Raw genomic sequence first — 20,959 nt, 5'->3', positions numbered from 1 at the left:
AGAGGTCTTGGGTCACCCAAGCAGCCTTCTGGCTGAGGAGGGAGGGAACAGGTTCCTTCCCCTCAGCCCATGAGTGCTCTGGAACTAAAGTATGCTAATCTGCAGCAGGCAAGCACAGTTTAAAGAGGCAATGAAGTTATTAACAGAGGAGCATTAAAAGTCAAATTATAATTAATAAATGCCTACCGTCTCCAGGTGAAATGCTGAACCTACTGACATCAATGGGAGTTTTGCCATAGGCATCAATGGAGTCAGGATTTCAACCTCACTTAGTGACATGTGCAAAGTTAGTGTACCTATATGCTCAGTTTGAAGCATGAGCTTCAGGTGCTTCTAATTCACTTTTGTGTCTTTCAGAGAATTACTTCTGCTGATCCTAACCTCAGTCATAATTAGCTATTGCAATATCACCACTCACAAAGGACATGGTCAAAGACTGGCCCCAGAATTGATACTCCTTGGAAATTGCCCTATTTGTGATACCTTAGGTTCAAGAATATCCTCCCTCCGCCCCCCAATAAATGTTTCTTTAACAGATACAATCAAAGCCTCTTCCAAGATAAATCATTCTACAGCAGTTCTTGAGTGAATCTTAAGCATATCTAGATTTCCAATACAGTAAAAGCATACTTATGGCATAGAGATTAAGAAATACATTTCAGAATATAATACTACTAACCATTTTATAGTATTAAACATACTATGAAAATTGTACCAAATGCTTTATAAAGAATAATCTTCACAATACAGCTGTGAGGTAGGTAGATAGTATAGATAGTAAGTATTGCTATCCCCACTTTCTATATAAGAAACAAACAGAGGTAAATGCCACCATTTAAAAAATGTCTGCTAATTTTGTGTGCCTAACCTGAGACATGTTGAAGCAGGACTGGGGGAGGGGGAAGGGGAATCAGACCGAGTTGTCTCAGGTTGGGCACCCAAAAAATGGAGGCACTCAAAATTAATGGATGCTTCAGAAAATTGTGGTCTAAGTGACTTCCTGAAGGCCACACAGTAAATCAGTGATAGATCTAGTCCTACAAGCCTGGTCTCCCAACTCCTAGTATCATGCTCTAATCCCTACATCATTCCACTTCCAATAAATTGCTTCTTAATAATCATATTATTTCTTTCTGATTAGTTATATTTGTAGGAAGAGGAATCCTATAAAGAAAGATGATGATCAGGGTGGCAAGTAGAAAGAGGTTGGATAGTGTTGATGAGAATACTTTGTGGAGGAGTGGTGCTGAAAGCCACATTCTTGGAGGTGGAATGGGGTGACACAAGAGTCCTCTCTCCCCAACCCCAACTCAGAAGTCTTCAATCGTTTGACTGCAAGTGATGGGTTTACATTATCCACTACCCATGCTGCCATGTCCACACCTTTTTAGCACCTATCTAAAGTGGCTTGTCTCCACTATGTTTTTATCATGACGTAAACTAGGCAGGGTCAGCCCTGGGTTGGGGGTATATAGCTGACATCACCTAGCTATCTCACAGTAAAAACTACAAGTGCCTTAACACCATTTTGGATTTTTCAGTCAGATACCTATTGTGCATTAGTTATCTCAATATTAAAAACACTTTTGTGTCAGTGAAGACAAAGCTTTAGAAGGGGCATGGCCATGACTCCACACACATCCAGCGTGCTTGCAAGCAAAAGCAGGTCAATACTAAGGGGAGCACAGGCTACACTTTTTCAAAGGTATAGCAAGTACTTCTGCTTACCATACTCACTTCAGCACATCCGCAGGCAATATATCTTAAAACAAGTGTAATGCCTCTCTACAGGGTCAGACATCACAGGTCTTTCCCCTGCAGTGCTTCACTGGCTTATAGGGCTACTAGTGATGTTCCAGAAGGGTTTGTGGGGTCCTCTCATTAAAGTTCTCCCAACAAACGGAAGGGAGGGTTAGGCTGTTTTTGCCTTCTGTCATGCAGCCTCCTGAAGCACAGGAGGGAGACACACAAAAGCCCAATACTTCTGCACTCTTCCTGGGGCACTCTCTGGCTGTCAAGCAGCATGGCTTCAGGGACTCCCAAGCCATCAGCTGCCCCAGAACTCACCCTTAAGAGAGATTTACAGAGCAGAGGAGGTTCACAGAGAACCTGATACAGACTTAGAATGCACACATTTTCCTCCAGAATCTCCATAAGTCTTAAGGGCAGAGCAATGTGCATTCCCATTCCGATATCTCCTCCCTTCATGACCCCACCTTGCTCAATCCCTCTACTAACTCCTGGCACTATGGAGGGCCTGTCCATGTCAGAAGAGGATAGTGCTGTGGAGGCAGCTGCACCCCACCATACACGCACACAATCTGAGGATAAAGTCTGCACAGTTGGTCTTTTCCATGATGGGCCAGTTGAGGAATGACTGGGGAGTTATATTTGAAATGTTTGTAGTAATACCTATGGGAAATACCTTTAGTAAGCGGGAGATTGCAAGCCAATTAATTTCATTTGCTGGTGGATGTATCACATTGAGTACAAGCTCCCAGCAGCGCAATTTACCTCTTTTGTTCTGACCAACTATTCCTGAATTCATTTTCTGGTCAGCATATCAAACAAGATGTAGATAACGTGGCTTAATAAATAAAAGGACCACTGTGAAAAGTCATCCAAACCCAGAACGCACTTCTGGGATGAAAGATCTGATTAAAGATATCACAGCCATAGTATGAATATGTAGATCTTGAAGAAGGTTAGGTGAGAGTGCTGAATTTTGTTTGATGGAATGGATATAACATCCACATGATAAATGAAAACTAGAGAAGCCAAGTAATGGCATCTGTGAATCATCATATCAGTTTTCTGGCTGGCATTAAAAACAAAAAATTCAGAACAATGACGCTTGCAGGAAGATATTCCTTAGCATTGCTGTCACACTGCTTTTGAAAGTAGCAGCCTCTTGTCTTATGACAGCTTCTGTAGCCCCAAGTGCTGCAAGGAACTTGTAGGGCAGTGGAAGATCATGGTCACAAGAATTAAGAGATGAAAAGTCCCTACTTGAGTTGAACCTACATCAAGCAATGGAGGTATACAAGAGGCTGAATGAAAATCAAGACCAAAACATTACACCATATAAGGTAATTATGACCTTCAAGCCCATGAAGTGCTGAGCTTGTTCCTGATGAGCTCAGAATCTGGTTGTATGTTTTCTCCAGGGAGAGTCTGCAACTTATTTACATTGGGTAAACACAGTGGCTACACCCAGAAAGTTCAAACAACATGACATCATTGCCATTGCTTTTAAAAGACACATCTCTAGTGACAGTACAGTTTCCAATAGATGTGTCATTAATAGCTAGGGCATGAATACTACTTAAATAATAGAATTTTACAGAAATTGTACTAATTAATACACATTTTTATTACACAAATACATGTGTTTATATCCATATGTGGTTATTTGTTTTTCCATAGCTTTGCTAGGCTAAGACAAAAAAAAAGCCATTCCTCACCTTTCTTATAACCAGAGTGGCGTTACTGGGCCACACTAGGGCTTGATCCAAAGCACACAGAAGAATCCCATTGACCTCAAAGAGCTTTGATTCTGGCCCCTGCTGCACTGAGTCAATAGTCAGCAGTGACTATTTCTCTCTGCAGGTTCCAACAGCTGCAAATAGGATAGGTCGATAAACGAACACTGACATTCGAGCTGGTAAAAAATAAATGAATACAATTTCAAGTACATTCAATTTAAATTTAAAAAAAGATGAAATTTTCACTAAAAATCTTGATAATTCTTTTGACCAGTTCTACTTGCTGCCTTTTTAATACTTCAGGGCTTGTCTTCACAGGGAATTGTCTGACATAGATATTCCGGAATAGCTCTGGAATATTCTCCCCAGATGGACACACACTATTCCAGAATAAAAGTCACTTTTATTCCGGAGTAATTAGTGCACTTTCAAAGTTGAGTAATTCTTCTAGAATTTTAAAAAATCACTTTTATTTTGGAACAGTGTGTCCATCCGGGAAGCTCTTCCAAAATAGCTAGTCAATTTCTCTGTATAGCAAAGCCCTCACTCTTGCAATTAAGAGTTCTAGAAATTGTGTCCAAAGAGGCATTTACTCTCTCACTCATTACATTTTGAAATCTCACCCATTTAAACCATCACCAGCCTCACACGAAGCTTTCTGCACGGGGAAAGCAGTGTGAAGTCACAGCTGGAATTCCATAGGAGCTGAGCTGGTGCAGGCGACTGCAAGGATGCACTGAATTAGCACAACTGCCTGTTACCCTGCACACACAAATTCCCCAGCCAGCACCCATTCATTTTTGGGTGGTATTGGCTCTCTGCCTGTGGATGTATGTTTTGAGTCTCATTATTTACCTTCACATCAGTGAGACACTTAATTATTTATCATACTGAGATGTTTATTGTGGTGCCTATCCCCAAACAAGTGGGTGTCTGACACATATAAAAAGACATTAAATAATATAACAGTAAAATCAGCCTTCCTGCTTTCACCACAATTCTTTCTCCAGGCAACCAAAACCCACTTGTCTGAACACATCCCAACAAAAAAATGTCTCCAGTGCTGCCCCAACCACTGCTGTCCTTGTTTATTAAAGACAAGAAATAATAATAAAACTGCAATCTAATCCACATAATGCAAATTATCATAACTGCATCTCTTAGCACCCTAGCAAGTTGCAGTGTTCCCCTTCCTCAGGCAAAGTATGGTTACCCCTGGTTATGTGTGCATGTATAATATTATATAATTTGCACAAATATATACAGCCAAGTTTTATAGAATCATTTCTGATTAAACTCTTCACTGCAGCAAGTCCTGCAACAGTTTTTTTTTCAAATTACAAGGCAGCACCTCCCACTTACAGAATTTCACAAACCTATATTGTTTCCTTAAGAAGTGTTTAAATATGATGTAGGTGCTGTTAGCTCTACAGTTGCATTTTGCAAGTGAATTAACAACTTTGAGTTAGCAAAAAAAATTATGCCACAGAAAAGCACAGATGGTATTTTACATTAAATATATATTGTGTTCAGATTACCCCTGGCCCCCGCTGCCTTCTCCGGCCACGGGCTTATCTCTCTCCCCTCATCTACCTCTTCTGGCACTGGGCTTCAGCCATGTGCTCTGTCCCCTGGCCGCAGGGCTTTGGGACCCAGGATTTGGCCACAGGGCTTTGGGCATGGACCCCAGGATCCATCCACAGGGCTTCAGGCTCTGACCCTGGGATCCAGCCACAGGGCTTCAGGCTCGGGCCCCCAGCCATGTGGTGGTGGGTATTGGCCCCAAGCTCACACCCCCCTCCTCCAATTGTCCCTGGTGCCCGTTGCCACCCTGGGCTTTGGCTGTGCAGTGGCGGGCTCTGTCCCCCAGCCGCAGGGCCCCAGGCTCACCACCCCTCTTCCCCATCACTCCTGGCCCCCACCACCTTCTCTGGCCTGGGCTTTGGCTGTATGCTCCATCCCCAGCCCACAGGGCTTCAGGCTTGGGCCCTGGGATGTGGCTGCAAGACTTTGGGCATCGGCCCTCAGTCTAATTCCACTGGTAGTCAAAGGAGTTACACTGGTATAAAAGCTGTGCAAGAGGATAAGACAACAGGAGATGCCCTTTGATGGAGAGGTAAGATCAATTTATTAAGCGACAGCCTGTGGAAGAGCCTATGGTCTTGATTTGTCTGTCTCATGTTTTTTTGAATATTTGCCTAACTGTAACCCTGGGCCTTGCAGTAACCCTAACCCTGCATGTGTTACCTTGTCAATATATTGCTATTTTTGATTCATTCTTTGATGGCATCAAATGTAAGGCAATGTAATAATCATGGGGGCTGTCTACATGTAAAAGTTGCCCTGGTTTAACTGAAGGGGTGAATTTAAACTGATTTAGTTAAACCAGTGTAAACTCCAGCGTGGCTGCTCTTATTTCAGTTTAAGGCTATGTGTTCACTGCAAAAATGGTATGTTTTGATATTAGGATCACTAACTCAATATAAAATTGAATGAAGAGCAGCAGCCAGAGCCCCAGGCCCTTAAAATCACCGCAAGAGGCCCGCTGCCGGAGCCCCGGGATAGCGGCGGTGGCCAGGAGCCCCAGGGCTCCAGCGGCAATTTAAAGCGCCTGGGGCTCCCAGCAGCAGCCCTTTAAATTGCTGCCAGAGCCCTGCTGCTGGAGCCCTGAAGTAGCAGCGGTGGCCAGGAGCTGGAGTACAGGAGTCAACGGGAGAGTGCTCTGGGGTTGATTTATCACGTCTAGACTAGACACAATAAATCGATCCCCGCTGGATTGATCACTGCCTACCGATCCAGTGGGTAGTGAAGACATACCCATAGATTGTAAGCTCATGGGGGCAGGAACTATCTTTTTGTTCTGTTTGTACAGTGCCAAGCACAACAGAATCTTAATCCATGACTAGGACTCCTGGGTGCTATTAGAATACATACAATAAATAATAATAAATATATTGATATATCTATCTTGATGTGAAATCCTAGTGGAGACAAGGCACAGGTAGTTTTTACCTTCATGTAGCTAGTCAAAGTCAACACAAAGTCCCACAGCTAGGAGGGTGACCTCAACTAGCTACAGAGACATGGAAGTAAAAGCTACAGTGCTTTGTCTTCACTAGGATTTTATAGCAAGACAACTCTCTCAGGTTAGTTATCTCGATGTCAAAATACATTTTTTTGCAATGAAGATATAGCCAGAGACTGTGATTTTACCCCATTAGCTGGGCAGACAGGAGAGTTGGTCAGAGCTGGTCAGATAATGGTAAGTATTTTCCAGAATTTTTTTTTGAAAGAAATGAAAAAAAAATGTTTTGAAAGAAATGAAAAAAAAATGGCAAAAACTTTCTAGGTTTTGATTGAAAAAGTGAAAACATTTTGGTTTGCAGGAATATTTGATTTTTCAAAATTGAAAAAAATTACCCAAAATGGAACACTTTCCAGTTTTAGGTTAAAAAAAAAAAAAGAAAGAAGATTCTGTTAAAAAAACCTCCCAAACCCCAGAACATTAAAATGGCCATTTTTTGTCTAAAAAAAGGTTTTGATGGAATAATTGTGACTAGCTGTAATTCAATGTGACCCATTGCCCAGAGCAAATCCCTTTGCTTACTCAAAGACAAGCTGAGGAGATTGTAATGGAGAGGGTTATAAACCAGCAATCAAGCAGAGGCCAGTACTGGTCAGACAATGTCAAGAGGCTTAGGAGGAGGGATCTCCCAAAAGTCAGCTGGTGAAGTCCGAGAAGAGGGTATCATCTCAGCGGTCAGGTGTCAACAAAGGCACACAAGCAGTGTCAAATCCGGGTCCCTCTGAACTTAACAGGGGCTTTGCCATTACTTTTAACAGGACTGAGATTTTGACCTTTCGGGCCTGATCCAAAATGACGCGTAATCGACATCAGAACCCGACCCCAGACCAGGAGCTGGACTTGGCAGGCCCATCTCTGTATAAAGAGGGAAGAAAGGGTGACTGGAATGTTCAACTTAGAATACTGTGTGGGGAGAAGCTGCTGTGAGGTAGGGGAGGATGTCCGGTGCTGAGTATTTCATGGGCCTTCCTATCCCTGCATTATTTATCTGGCTAAAATGGAGCAGGTACCCAGCTGTTCTATAACATCCGTCAAAAAGGAAAACATTACGGTAAGCGAGTGGCATGTGATTCACCAACAAGCCAAAAGGAAATGATCCCAGCCCCTCCACTTTGGACCAACAGCTCTGCCTCTGTCTTTGTTCATGTGTATTAAATAAAAACTTAAAAACAAACCCCACAAACCACAGTCACAATGGGTACAATACACAAGTAAAAAAGAAAACATCAGAACGCTCCCCATGCCAGACACTTTGTTCTAAGAATGAAAAGGTCATTTTGATGCAACAAGGTCTTGTGCCAACTGCCATTTTACCAAACTAATCTGTTTGCTCTCTGCCACTGCTAGCAACTGAATAACTGTAAGAATAGTCTGAACTAGAGTGTCAGGTGAGTCATCCTGTGCCTGAAAACAGGCTGAACAGCTTTGCTATAGGTAACACAGAACTACTGAGTTAGCAACTGCCAGGGGCTCAAAGAAACTACATGGCAAATGTCTGTTCTGCCTTCCTTAGCAAGGTAAATGCTGAATCCTCTGGTGCCTGAAAAAGTCCAAAAGCCAAGTGTCCATAAGCCTGCCCACACAACAGTGAAACTCTCAGTGTTGAGGCCAACAGACTCCACATGTTGACGTTAAAGGAGCAGCAGAGTATAAAGCATTCCATCATCTCCTGCCCAGGGGCCAGTGGTAGATTAACGCAAGGGCCCATGGGGCCGATGCCCAGGGTCCCCAGCCAATTTGGAGGCTTCCATCGGAGCGCCGGAACCTATGTAGAAGTAGGGGGGGGCCACCAGTGCCAGAACTGTGGCCTGCTCCCTGCTCCTCCTCTTCTCCCTGAGGCTCCGCCCCCGGTGAAGCTGGAGCCGGACAGTGGTAGGAGTCCCCGAAGGAGCCTGGGTTGCTGTCGGGGGCCCTAGACCTTCCACCTGCCCTGGGCAGGAGGCTGGGGTGCCCAAGAGCAGTTCCTACCCCATATCCCCGCCTCCTGGGGTGCGCTGCCCAGGGCAGGTAGAGGGTCCGAGGTGGCCCACAGCGGCCCAGCCTCCCTGAGCGGCTCCTACCACTGCTCAGCTCCGGCTTTTGGCCTGGACAGAGGGTGAAGACTTGGGAGGAAGAGAAAGAGTATATGGCAGGGCCCCACTGCAATGGGGGTCCACATGTTCTTTGTGCTCAGGGCCCCAATAAATCTTAATCCGTCTCTGAGCTTGGCTTCTGACCGGTTTCGTATGTACCCTGAGTTTTGGGTGGTGTCTCCTACTGTTTCAGGTATTTTGCTCCAAAAAGGAGCTTAACTGCTTCTTATATTTGTGCTGAATGAAGGGTGGCTGTCACACCCAACAGCTTCAATGATATTTCACCCAACCCCCAGCACAACATCCCCCCATCTGTCTCAGTTCCACCCTTTGTGCCAATGGAGTCCAAAATGGTGATGCCCTTTATGACCCAACTGTGATCAGGTGTTAATCTCATGTTTGGCCTGAAGAGGTTAATGTAGGCTAAGAAGAGGGACAGTTAACCAGACAGGCCATAGCTAAGGGGAATCAGGTGGCTTATGTAATCCCTAGAGTGACCAGGAGGAGGCGCACTAGCAGTGAGCTGTAACCTGGAGTAGAGGATGGGCCTGGGTTCCCCTGCCAGCCACTGGGGAAATGGCACCTGCTGGGCAGCAAACAGGAAGACTGCCTGAGCCTGTTTGGAAGAGACTGATACCCTGGAAGGGTAGGACACATGTGACTTGGCTGGAGGGCTAAGCCACGTACACAGAGCATCTTGCCTCACTGAAAGCCAGGAAGAGAAGGCAGGGCACGTGGCAAGAGGTGGAAAAGAGGCATCAGACCTGGCATCAGCTAATCCCCAGAGCGACTAGGAGGAAGTGCTCTAGTGGTGAGCAGACCATGTAACGTCAGTCCAAACAGAAAGAAAAGAAATAATTTACAAATTACAAATGACACAAGCATGCCTATTTACATAGTGTTTTTCTGCCAGGACTTCTTCAAATCACCAACCCTGGCTGATTTACTCCCATCCAAATCTCCTTGGGGTGTTCTCTCTCCCTGCCCAATTTTCTTTCAGCTATCCAAGGGGGGCCTCTTTCAATGAGCCCCTGGGGATTGTCTGTTGTTTCTTTGAAATCTGCTGTCTGAGGCAGACCCTGCCTATGTTGTTCTAATGGGGAACTCATTGTCATAATAACTGTTTCACCTCCCATTTTAAATCGCACTCTACATTTTCTCTTGAATTTGACTGCATTCCATTTCTTAGTGCTGCAAGTGCAAATGTTTTAATTTTCTCATCAGACTGTGGTTTCTTACCACTGCAGCCGTCTCCTCATCTGTAAGCCAATATAGGCATATGTTCTCCTAGTCACATAATTTCCATTAAGGAGAAGGAGCATAACACATAAGCATCAAATATGTCCCTTAGTTAGCTTTGTGTGTGGGTGTGTGTGTGTACTACACACAGAGAACAAAACTATGTTGAAAGAACATTATTTCAATCCAAAGTCAATCACTGAAAAAGTTAAGAAATGCCAGAATTAAAGTTGCCTCTACAACCTTAATTTGGCCCCCTTATGCATAAACAGTATGATGCACTAATTATATAATCACCTGCTATTTTTTACACGGGACTCATTCAGTGACCCAAAAGGACAGTACTCACTCAATGAGCAGCTATTCAATATTTTGTTTTCTCCTTATTCAACAGGTGATTCCAGGCCTTATTTACAGCACACTAATCACACCCTGCTGTGAATACAGAATTATACATTTCCTAATGGGCTTTTCTATGGTGCTCATCACCATAGTATCTGTGTGCTTCACAAACATTAATGAATTTATTTTCACAACACACCTATGAGGTGAAGGGGTGTTATCTCATTTTACAGATGGGGGAACTAAGGCACAGAGATATTAAGGTCAAAAGTGTCCAAATTGATGCACCTAGGATCTGATTTTTTAGAATACTTAGCATTATATAGCACTTTATATGTTCAAACACTTTATAGGTACAGCTCCCATTAACTTCAGTTGTAGCTGTGAATTTTCAGTAGTTCTGCAAATCAGATCCCAAGCTCTAAAGTCTGGCATCCAGAAAATGAGGAATTAGTGACCACTTAAGAAAATTCTGGCTTAAAGTACTTGACTAACATCACATAGGAAATTCATGGAAAAAGCAGGAATAGAATCTAATTTTCCAGGGCAGCATTCAGCTACATTAACCCTGAGGCCATCCTTTCTCTTCCTGCAGTCTCCTGCCTCATTCACTACACACCTGCCAACTTCTGAAACAAATGAAGCCGGGTCCTACAGACAACAGCCTTCTTCATTACACAACCTGGTTTACCCCCAGAGCTCAATCCATCCTGTACAGTGAATGAGTTGGGGTTCTCTGGAGAAATGTGATCATGTACTTAAAGATATCATAATGCATACACACGGGGGTGGAATTAAGGATGCAAAAGCAAGCATTTCTTAACTTTTGCATGTTAGACTTAGCAATCTTAATAATGTTCTCTTAATGTAATTTTGTGTGTGTAATTTCCTTAGTTTTTAAAAAAAGAAATCGGAAAAAAAACAGAAGTTCCATCTTGTGGCATCATCTAGACAGCAGCATGGGTCATCAGCAGGGTTGGAACCTTTTCAGCCATCACAGACCTCTGTCACTTGAGCTAAGGGAGTGATAGATAACAGTAGTAGTGATAGATAACAGAGTAGTAGTACTCTGTGGGTATGAGTACACTGCAAAAAAAGACTTGTGACAATAAATCTCAGAGCTTGGGTCAACTGACTGGAGCCAGGGCCGGCTCCAGACCCCAGCGCGCCAAGCAGGCGCGTGGGGCGGCATTGTCGGGGCAGGGCGGCATTTGGCTCCGGCGGACCTTCCGCAGTCATGCCTGCAGGAGGTCCATCGGAGTCCGGGACGAGCGGACCTGCCGCAGGCATGACTGCGGAGGGTCCCCTCTTCCCGCGGCTCCGCTTGAGCTCCCGCAGGCATGACTGCAGCGGGCGTGCTGGTCCCGCGGCTCGGACGGAGCTCCCGCAGGCATGCCTGCGGATGCTCCACCGGAGCCGCGAACCAGCGCACCCGCCGCAGACACTTTTGCCCCGGCTGCGGGACCGGGGAAGGGCGGCGCAGCGCGCCGCCCTGCTTGGGGCGCCGTAATTTATAGAGCCGCCCCTGACTGGAGCTCATGAGGCTCATACTATGAGGCTAAAAATAGCAGTGCAGATGTTTGGGCTTAGGCTGGAGCCTGGGCTCTGAAACACAGTGAGGGGGGTGGGTCTCAGATCCCAGGCTGCAGCCCAAGCCCAAACATCTACATTACTATTTTTAGTCCTGTAGTGCAAGCCCCAGGAGTCCAAGTTAGTTTTCTCAGGTTCAGAAACTTGCTGTCCTGTATCTCTTCTTGCAGTGTAGACATACCCTACATGTACCAGCACTAGAAAGGAATGGGACCCTTTGCCAGTGGGTTTCACAGATATTTGCTGACAGCAGAGGCATGGTGAGACTCAGGAATCTTGTGTTCCATTCCAGGCTCTGGATATGAGTGTTATAGTGGGAACAGACTTTTCTGCCTGTTCCTTCCAGCTTGACCCTTCTATCCTGTCTCCTCTGTGACCCTAAGAGCCCCTTTATGCCAACTGGCAAAGGGCGCACCCAACACTGTTGACAGAATATTTAGCCAAACAGCATCTTGTAAGATATCATATAAAAAAACAATGACATGCTGGTAATGGAGATCATTGAATGATATATGTATGGTTTGTGTATAAAGAGTTATGTATGTATGCTGGAAATATAGTCTTAAAAATGTTGTGGAGGCAGCTAATAAACAAGCCTGTCCTATACAAAGGAATGTGCATTTACCTGTCTGCATGGATCAAGCTAACAGGCAGATAAGAAAAACAGCATAGTTTGATCACAAGCAAAAGAAAACAAAAGTACATTTGCATCTAAGATAAACAAAGTGACAACGCCAATTGAGAAAACAAATTGACCTGAGGAAGAAGAAATCCCAGTCTCTTCCTGGCTTCCAATCCCAGTCCAAGTCTCCTTACCCCACTAGACCAATCTCCCCACAACTCCCAGTCCGAGTTTTTCTCTCTCTCCAGCCCCAGGCTCTAGTCCTACTCCCCCCCCTGCCCCAAGGTTCCTTGCCCCAATCTACTCCCTTGATCACTCATATATCCTAGTCCTCTCTGCATTTGACTTGTCTGCTTCCTCCTTCACCAGCAGGAAGTCCTTGAAAACACAAGAGAGACAGGCTCCTTCCTCTCAGGTCAGATGCCTGGACCTAGCATGGCTTGCAGTAGCCCAGAGCTACAATTGTAGGAAAAGAGTCCTGCTCAGCCCCAGGCTGGAGCATGCCCATTGAGGATGGACTATTTAGGGTATCTAGCTTCCAAAATCTAAGAAGTCTCTACTAAGCATGTATGAACTGCCATTTTTCAAAGCTTATGCCATTTGGCTTATAACTTGGCCAAATGTGGGTCGATTTTCATGGGGATGGCAAAAGGCACATCCCTGACACAAAGGCTACTCCCTGCCAAATTTCAAGTCCCTTTCCCAAAGCTTGGGGGCACTAGAGCTTTAAAAAAAAGTCACCAGAATGTAACATGGGCAAAACAATGTATTTTCCCCTAGCCTTGTTTTTGGAAACAGCTGAACTGTTTTGGCTGTAATAAAAAATAATAATAATAATAATTTAAACTGAGGCAATGACCTGGCATGGAAAATTTCAGCCCAAACAGTTAAAGTTTGGGAAAGCTATAAACAATTGAAAATAGGGTCTTATCATGGGAAGTATTGGGTAATAATAATAGGTGGTGCTATCTGCCCTAGCTATACAGCAGACTGACAGTGAGTGCGTGCACGCATGCAGTAGAGTGTATTAGTCACAGAGTGTAAACTCCGTGCCTTTTCAGGTGAGGAGAAAAACTCCTCTGTTTGTACTGTTTTGAAGTCTATCACAAGTAAAAACAAAAACATTGATATGAGGCCCTCCTCAGGGGTGGAAAGCAAGCAGTAACATAATACAATAGTTAAGGAAAAGAAAGGAAAAAGCACATTGTTTCTATTTAAAATTTGAGAAGTATCTACATAAGCAAATATGAAATTACCCAAATTGGAATTTGATCACAACAGAAGGATGAAAACCCTTATTCTTTCGCAACAAAACTTGAGCAGGATCTTTATCACAAATGGTCAAGCCCTTGGCCTTATTTCTTATCCAAAATATTATACCTCCAGCAGCACAGAACTTCTGGTACATTTATTCTGTATTGATTTAGCAGGAAAGTATCAGCTACTGAATTACCAGTAGAAGTACATTTTGATCTTGAATAGATGGGTGGAACAGGAAGAAAGTTCTTTATTATGTAACTGACAGTTGGATAGTAGCAATTCTGCAAATGCAAAACATATTACCTGACCATTGTTGGTTTGATCCAACTCGTCATATATGGAGATGCATTCCATTAATTTTCCATTCTGCTGACAGTCTAGATGCACCAGATCTCGGCAGTGAGAGTGACATGTATATCTGCAATCTGAAACATATAGATAAAGAAAAGATATTTAGAGAAGAACTTGTTGTTGCTTTGAGAGTAACATAAATCATTTTAATGCAAATTAGAATCCGAATGCAAATAGGTCTCTTTCCAAAATAGCACGTGTTTAATGTAATGTATGCTATAATTTTTTTTAAATCCCTCCCACAAAGTAAGCTACAAAGTGAAAGTCCTAAGCTGTTTAAACAGTTTATGTTTAGACACTTATGAATTTCATGAACTATCTAGTATACCTGTGAGAGGCAGCGTGATCTTGTAGATAGGAGATGAAACTGGGGGTTAGAATCAGCTACAGAAACCAGATCTCTTGACACTGATTTCCTGTGTGAGGTCAGGCAAATTAATTAACGTCTTTGAGTTTCAGTTTCCCCATCTGAAAAATGTGGATAATAATAGTACACACCCTGCCAAATGAAAACACACCTTTCTAGAGAAAATTGAGGTCTACAAATGGTATGTGCTAGGTATTATTAACTATTATCATTTAATTACCACAGAGGAAATATTGTCCAAAGGAGAACAGGGGATTTTGTCAAGTTTCCTGCATTCTTTTCCTGGCATTGCCACTGACTTGCTGACTGATCTTGGAAAAGTCATTTAAACTCAATTTACCAGTCTGTTAAATGGACATAGCAACACTTAGCATTTTTCAGATCAAAAGTTCAGATAAAAGGCTGTAGATGACCCCAGCTTCAGTGCCCTTTAGGTATAAATTAATGCACACTGACAGCTGGATAACAAACACCATCAAGTCACAGGTACTCTGTGTGGTAAAGTATTACCATCAGAAACCTGCATTCAGTAGTGATGTATAAACCTCACTTCCTGGCTCACAAAGATCAGCTGTGATGACCACTGGATATTTAAATCAATAACAATAGGTACATAGAACATAATTCTATTTTGACAAAAGACTCATCAGGTTTAAATTTTCTACCCTCAAACCTATAAATATTTATTTTTACGCCATTTTTAAAGCAATTGCTGGCTTGCTAAGAAACATTGCTAGATTTGCTGTTTTCATATCTATCAAAAACCGGCAGAGCTGGTAGTGCCAATTATAGTTAAGTTTTCAAAACATTTTCCATTTTAAGACCTTGTTTTAAGTTGCTTACAGTTTTCCCAAACTTTAACCATTCTGACTGAAATTTTTCATGCTGGGTTGACTGCTTCAAGTTGAGTTTTTTCAAAAAGTTTCAGCTAAAATGGTTCAGCCATTTCTGAGCATGAGGTTAGGAATGTTTAAAAAAAACCAAAAAAACCCCAGCCATTCAGTTGAAAACTTTAGTATTTCTATCCTTTAGCGCAAAGGTTTGAAATTTGGTAGGGGCTTTGCTCTGGTGACAGGGTTGTGCCTTTTCATGTTCATGCAAATAAAAATCCAAATTTGGCAAAGTTATACGCCTTTGAAAAATCTCAGTTCACGTGTTTAGTAAAGACTTGTTAGAGTTAAGCAGCTAAATTCTCCAAAGATTCCATCTACAATGAGCATGGTCCAGCTTAGGGCTACAGGGACCAAGCAGGACTTTCCCTGAAACTGCCCCATTTGTTGTGGGCCATATCATCATTAAATAAGAAGTTAGGTGGGAGCAGAGAGACTGGGACCAGATTAGCAAGGAGACTGGAACAGGGAGCCTTGAGGTAGGGAACACTGGCATGAGGAGCCTAAACAAGAAGATTGGGAGTGGGACCAGGTTTTTTGGGGGAGATGGAGAGATTCAGATGATAACTTAGTGGGGAGATACTGGGGCAAGGAGTCTGGAGTTGAGACTGGGAGCCAAGTTGGTGGTGATGGAAGACTGGTTGGGAAAAGAGACTGGGATCAGGGAAGGACATTCCTGAATCTCATCATTCCTCAGCTATCAGCAAATAGCTGTGAAGCTCACTAGCAAAGTTTGTGTGTCTTGTCCCTTTCTACTGCTATCAGTTACTCCATTAGCTCAACTGACAAGAGGTCTATGTAGTAGATCTGAATGTTCAAACCCTGCTGATGACCCATGAGGGTGTCTACATGATGGAATTTGTGTTTTCATTTGGCAGGGTGTGTAATCAATAAGGCAGGAGACTAAAGGAAGAGAAAGGATAGTTCATGGTTAGGGCAGCCGAATTATGCCCTGGAGAATTAGATTCTATCCACACCTCTGCCACAGAGTTCCTATGTGATGTTGGGCAAGGCACTTCAACCAAACATCAACTAATTGTGTGTTCCTCATCTTCTGGATGTACAACTTGAATCCCTGGGTCTGATTTCCAGAAGTGCTAGGCATTCAGAGCTGCATCTGAAATCAATAGATGTGCTTTGAACATATAAAGTGCTATATAATGCTAAGTCCTCTGAAAAATCAAGTCCCGTGTGTCTCAAGTTGGGCAACCAAAATATATGAACACTTTTGACCATGAATGCTTTGTGCCTCAGTTCCCCATCTGAATATTAGATACTACCCCTCACTGCACAGGTGCATTGTGAAAACAAAATCATGAATGTCTGTGAAGACCTCAGATACTATAGTGATGAGCACCATAAAAAAGCCCACAAGGAAGTTAATAATTCTCTATTCAGAGTAGGGTCTGGGTACCATTCAGTCAATCAGTCCTAAAGCACACACTCATGGAAAAACAGTATGTGATCATGTAATTAAAGACTGTCTCATAATGCATATACACTAGGTGGGAGAGGGGGGTCAAATTAAGGTAGCACAGGCATTGCTAACTTTTGAGTACTTGACTTTGCAACCTTAATAATGTTTTTATGTAGTTTGTGTGTGTATATAGAGCATGTTCCCATTATATACACAATCATTTTGACAAATCATATTAGGGAACAGTGTGTTGGTTAAATAGTATTCTGAGACAGGATTAACTAATGAAATTAGGAAACATTCTCTTTCAATGCTATTTTGTTTCTTATTTATCATTCATTTTAATCTGTGTGTCTTTAATGTCATTTATAAGACAGGCCCATAACTTCCTCCTGACTCTTAGAGACATAATTGCAGAAAACATAAAAGCTTCATCTCTGTAAATCCAATTAAAGCTTTCTGTCATAAGCTAGATTTTAACAGACTGAATGTAAGTTTAATGAGTGAGACTGGAAAAGAAAAGATTATCTCTACTATAACAGAAACACAATTAGAACATTTTACCCACGCAGTTCAGTTTTTTAAAAAACTATTCAACAGATAGGAGTACAATGTACAACAGAGGTACAAGTATTGTCAGACTAAAGGGAATTTACTTATTGGATAATCCTTTACTGAAATAGTTACTACTCCTGCTCCCAAAATATCTGAACTTCAGAAAAAATTATCTGTGCTTCTAAGATCAGTATTTTGCTAGATTATCAATGGACTTCTGCTTGGAAATTTATTAGACTCTGGTATTCTTTTCTGATGGCATCTGAAATGTCTGTTGCTCTGGAAGAAATCAAAACCTTTAACAAGTACTGCTAACAAAAACATTCACTGACTTAAAAAAAAAAAAAAGACCTGCTCAAATTAATCAGTAAGGATATTAAGTCTGTCTTCTGAAATAAAACTATTGTAAAAGTGAGGTATATGTATAATGAAAACTTTAGCTATACTTATCTCATTGGTGTTATAAATTAAAAATGCAAATGTAAATGTGTAAATATTTATTAAATATACAAATATTATCTTTTTAAAATTGTGTTGTCAATTGCTGAGGCAAAATCTAACATTTTATGTTACTTAGCATTTCACTATTGCATTAGATTCAAGTTGCCTTATTCAGCAGCCTAAAGTTGAAGAAAAAAACAATTAAATAAATTCTAAAATTATGTGATATTGAGACCACTTGTATTTTGCTTTTGTGGTAAACTGTGAGAGTCCCAAGCATTCATTTAGGTGCATCGTCCCTACCTGATACTTGTGTTTTCTTCACTTGAAACTTGATTTTGCTTGATAGCTTGTAAATAGCAGTTCCCATAACCGATTCTCTGCAGCGTTGTGCAGAAATAGACAAGCAACTGAATAGGCAGGCAGCTGAGCAGATGCTACAACAAACAGACCTTGGTAATTGAGCTTCATTGGCTCAGATAGGAGCAAGGAAGAAATATGGTGCTCAAGAGCACAAGTCCCTACATTCTGATGTGGTCTTTTTTCTGGCCCTTGTAAATTAGAACACTAATTCCTGTGATGACCTGGGTAAATTTGACTTTCAAATGAATATGCATACTATAGACTATGTGCAACCAAAACAAAGAGTACAGAGAAGACAGACGTATGCTTGTATCTTTTTAAACTGAAATAAATCCTTCAGAATAAGTCTTTATTTCAAGCTCTGAGGAAGCTATGCTGTATAGTTCTACTACTCCACAGATTAGGAAGTTAGCCAGTACAACCTATGTTACTTGATTGATTGTGGTTTGCTTCCCAACATCACAAGAAAGATGATTACTACAGCTGCTGCAAGAGAAGTATACTTTTAGAGCTTCCTGGAAAATGCTTCATATTTTTATTCAAAAGTCTATTTTCAGGCAACAGATCACAGAAGGAAGGAGAAACCAATGTAATTTCCATGTGGCAATGACTCCTTTTGATTTACACTGTATTTATATAGTGCCTTTACTATTAATATCCTACATTTGAATTTGAACTTAACTGATACTTGACTTAAGTGTTTGGACTTGTTTTGGTTATGTTTACATTATTGAATAAGTCTCAGATGCTTACATTCCATTTTTCCATTTTTGTTTCCAAACTGGGGCTGGTTCACCAGGTTCATTAGAAGTCATGGGAAAATTAGAAAACAAATTGGATTACTTGGGTTTCAATAAATTGCTAAATATAGGTTGTTTGCAGCTCAGTTCTGCTCTTATGCTGGTTTTACCTCTCTATAATTCCCTTTGCTAAATGGATTTATACCTGACTTGCAGTATCTTTATGTTCCCAGCCTCCCCGCAACTCTGGGGCTGGCCCAGGGCTAGTTCAATCTGTATCAGAACATAGAACATTCTCCCGACTGCTGTAAATTGTGCCCATCTGCAATAGCCCTCAAAGGTCATTCTGCCAGCCAAGGATTGTCTGCAGTAATATGGCCACTCCTTCAGTCTTCAGGCTCACTTCAAAGGCCATGAGGCCTTCTTCGTCATCTGGAGAGAGATCCCCCATAGCCATTCCGGAGGCAAAAAGGGACTATGCAGTTGGCTTAACTAGCTTCTAAGGGAAATTTGCTAGGAAACCAGCTAAGCCAACTGGAAGAATCTCCAGGAAGGCTGTTAAACCAGCTACACAACACCTTTGTGCCACTGAATGGCACAAAGGGGATGTATCAGGTCAGAGGATCTGGCAGTGGGGGTATCTTTACACTGCAGTTAAAAACCCACGGCTGCTCTGTGCCAGCTGACTCAAGCTTGCTGGGCTCAGGATAAGGGGCTGTTTAATTGCGGTGTAGACATTTGGGCTCAGCTTGGAGCTCTAGGACCCTGCGAGGTGGGAGGGTCCCAGAGCTCGGGCTGCAGCCCGAGCCAGATCATCTACACCGCAATTAAACAGCCCCTTTGCCTCAGCCCCACGAGCCCAAGTCAACTGGCATGTGCCAGCCACAGGTGTATAATTGCAGTGCAGACATACCCGAGGTCTCTTATCTTTCAAGCAACTAATGCTCTGCTGGAAAGTACAAGTTATCAATCATTCACAGCTCTTCTCTCTTTCTATAACTGTCCCAATCCACTTAAAAATACTAGTGGAAATATATAATAAGCAATAAATAAGTAACAGTTTAATATCTGGATGCATAAAGTTAGTCAACAAAATCCATATTTAGAAACCTAGAAATGGGCAGGTTTTCAGAAGTATTGAACATTCAGAATCCATATTGACTTCAAGTGATGTTTAGGCTGTTCAGCACCTCTGAGAAATCAAGTGATTATTTAGATGCCTAGGTTTGAAAACTTTGGCCAACATGCCAGGCATATCATCTGCTTTTCCTCATCTGCAATGCAGATCAGAACATGGGATGCTGCACAACCGACCTTCCTCTCTTTCCTGTCTGGTATGCAAATAAATAAGTTCCAGTGGCCAAAACAGAAAAGGTGCAATAAGCTTATTTATTTATTGTAGAATAAGAATAAAAAATGGAACAGCCGATCTATTGTATTTCAAAAATATAACCTTTGCTCTGTAGCAGATAAAAAAAGTTGATCAAGAAAGTATGTAGTTATGATATAGGGGCTCATAAAAGGACACTGTGGGTTTATAAGGAATAAGAAAATACTGTATATAGAAATCCACTGAGCTTCAAACAGAAAAGTGAAGGATGTACCTGCAAATGAAAAAATTGCTATTTGATTGTCCTTTTATACTATTAATATGTACTAAGTGCAGTTTTTAATCATTTTTGATAAAATAATGATCTTTTTCTTCTATACAGCTGCCAAATATAATTTTGATTATTACTATTTTTAATTCATGTAAAACAACAACACTAATCCATCATTATGCCTATCACCTACAAAAGCTTTTTACTGGTTACACTGATAAGTTGTGTATTTGCTGTATAAAACTAAAATTTGAGCTAAAAAATCAAAGGGGTACAACTGCAGATAAATGGTTTAGCAACAAGAACTAAACTATAATCTTTCTGTAACTTTAAAGAGTTGTAACCTTGTTGACAGACATAGAAGCCAGGATGTAATATGCTACACCTCACGTTGAATATTGATTGGCTTCTTAGAGATGGTCCAGTTTACTAAAATCGAGTGTAGTACTGAAAAACTTCAGTGAGCCAAATTATCCATTTTAACAATATTGTTCATGATAAAAGTGGGGGGATAGGACAATGTGGAAGTGTTTGCATTT

General features: G+C 41.9%; 1 protein-coding gene across 1 annotated transcript in view; it reads right to left on the bottom strand.

The window, feature by feature from the left end:
* LOC123378174 (ras association domain-containing protein 5-like) overlaps nt 1-20,959 on the bottom strand; it is a 69,849-nt gene that overhangs the window by 1,681 nt on the left and 47,209 nt on the right. Inside the window, exon 2 of the mRNA XM_045031710.1 lies at nt 13,999-14,120. Coding sequence (XP_044887645.1) covers nt 13,999-14,120 — 122 coding nt within the window. The remainder of the gene's footprint in view (nt 1-13,998; nt 14,121-20,959) is intronic.

The sequence above is a fragment of the Mauremys mutica genome, chromosome 1 (genome assembly GCF_020497125.1).
Source record: "Mauremys mutica isolate MM-2020 ecotype Southern chromosome 1, ASM2049712v1, whole genome shotgun sequence".
Classification (NCBI taxonomy): domain Eukaryota; kingdom Metazoa; phylum Chordata; order Testudines; family Geoemydidae; genus Mauremys; species Mauremys mutica.
The sequence above is the reverse complement of the archived record's forward strand: the minus strand, read 5'-3'. Positions and strand labels throughout refer to the sequence as shown.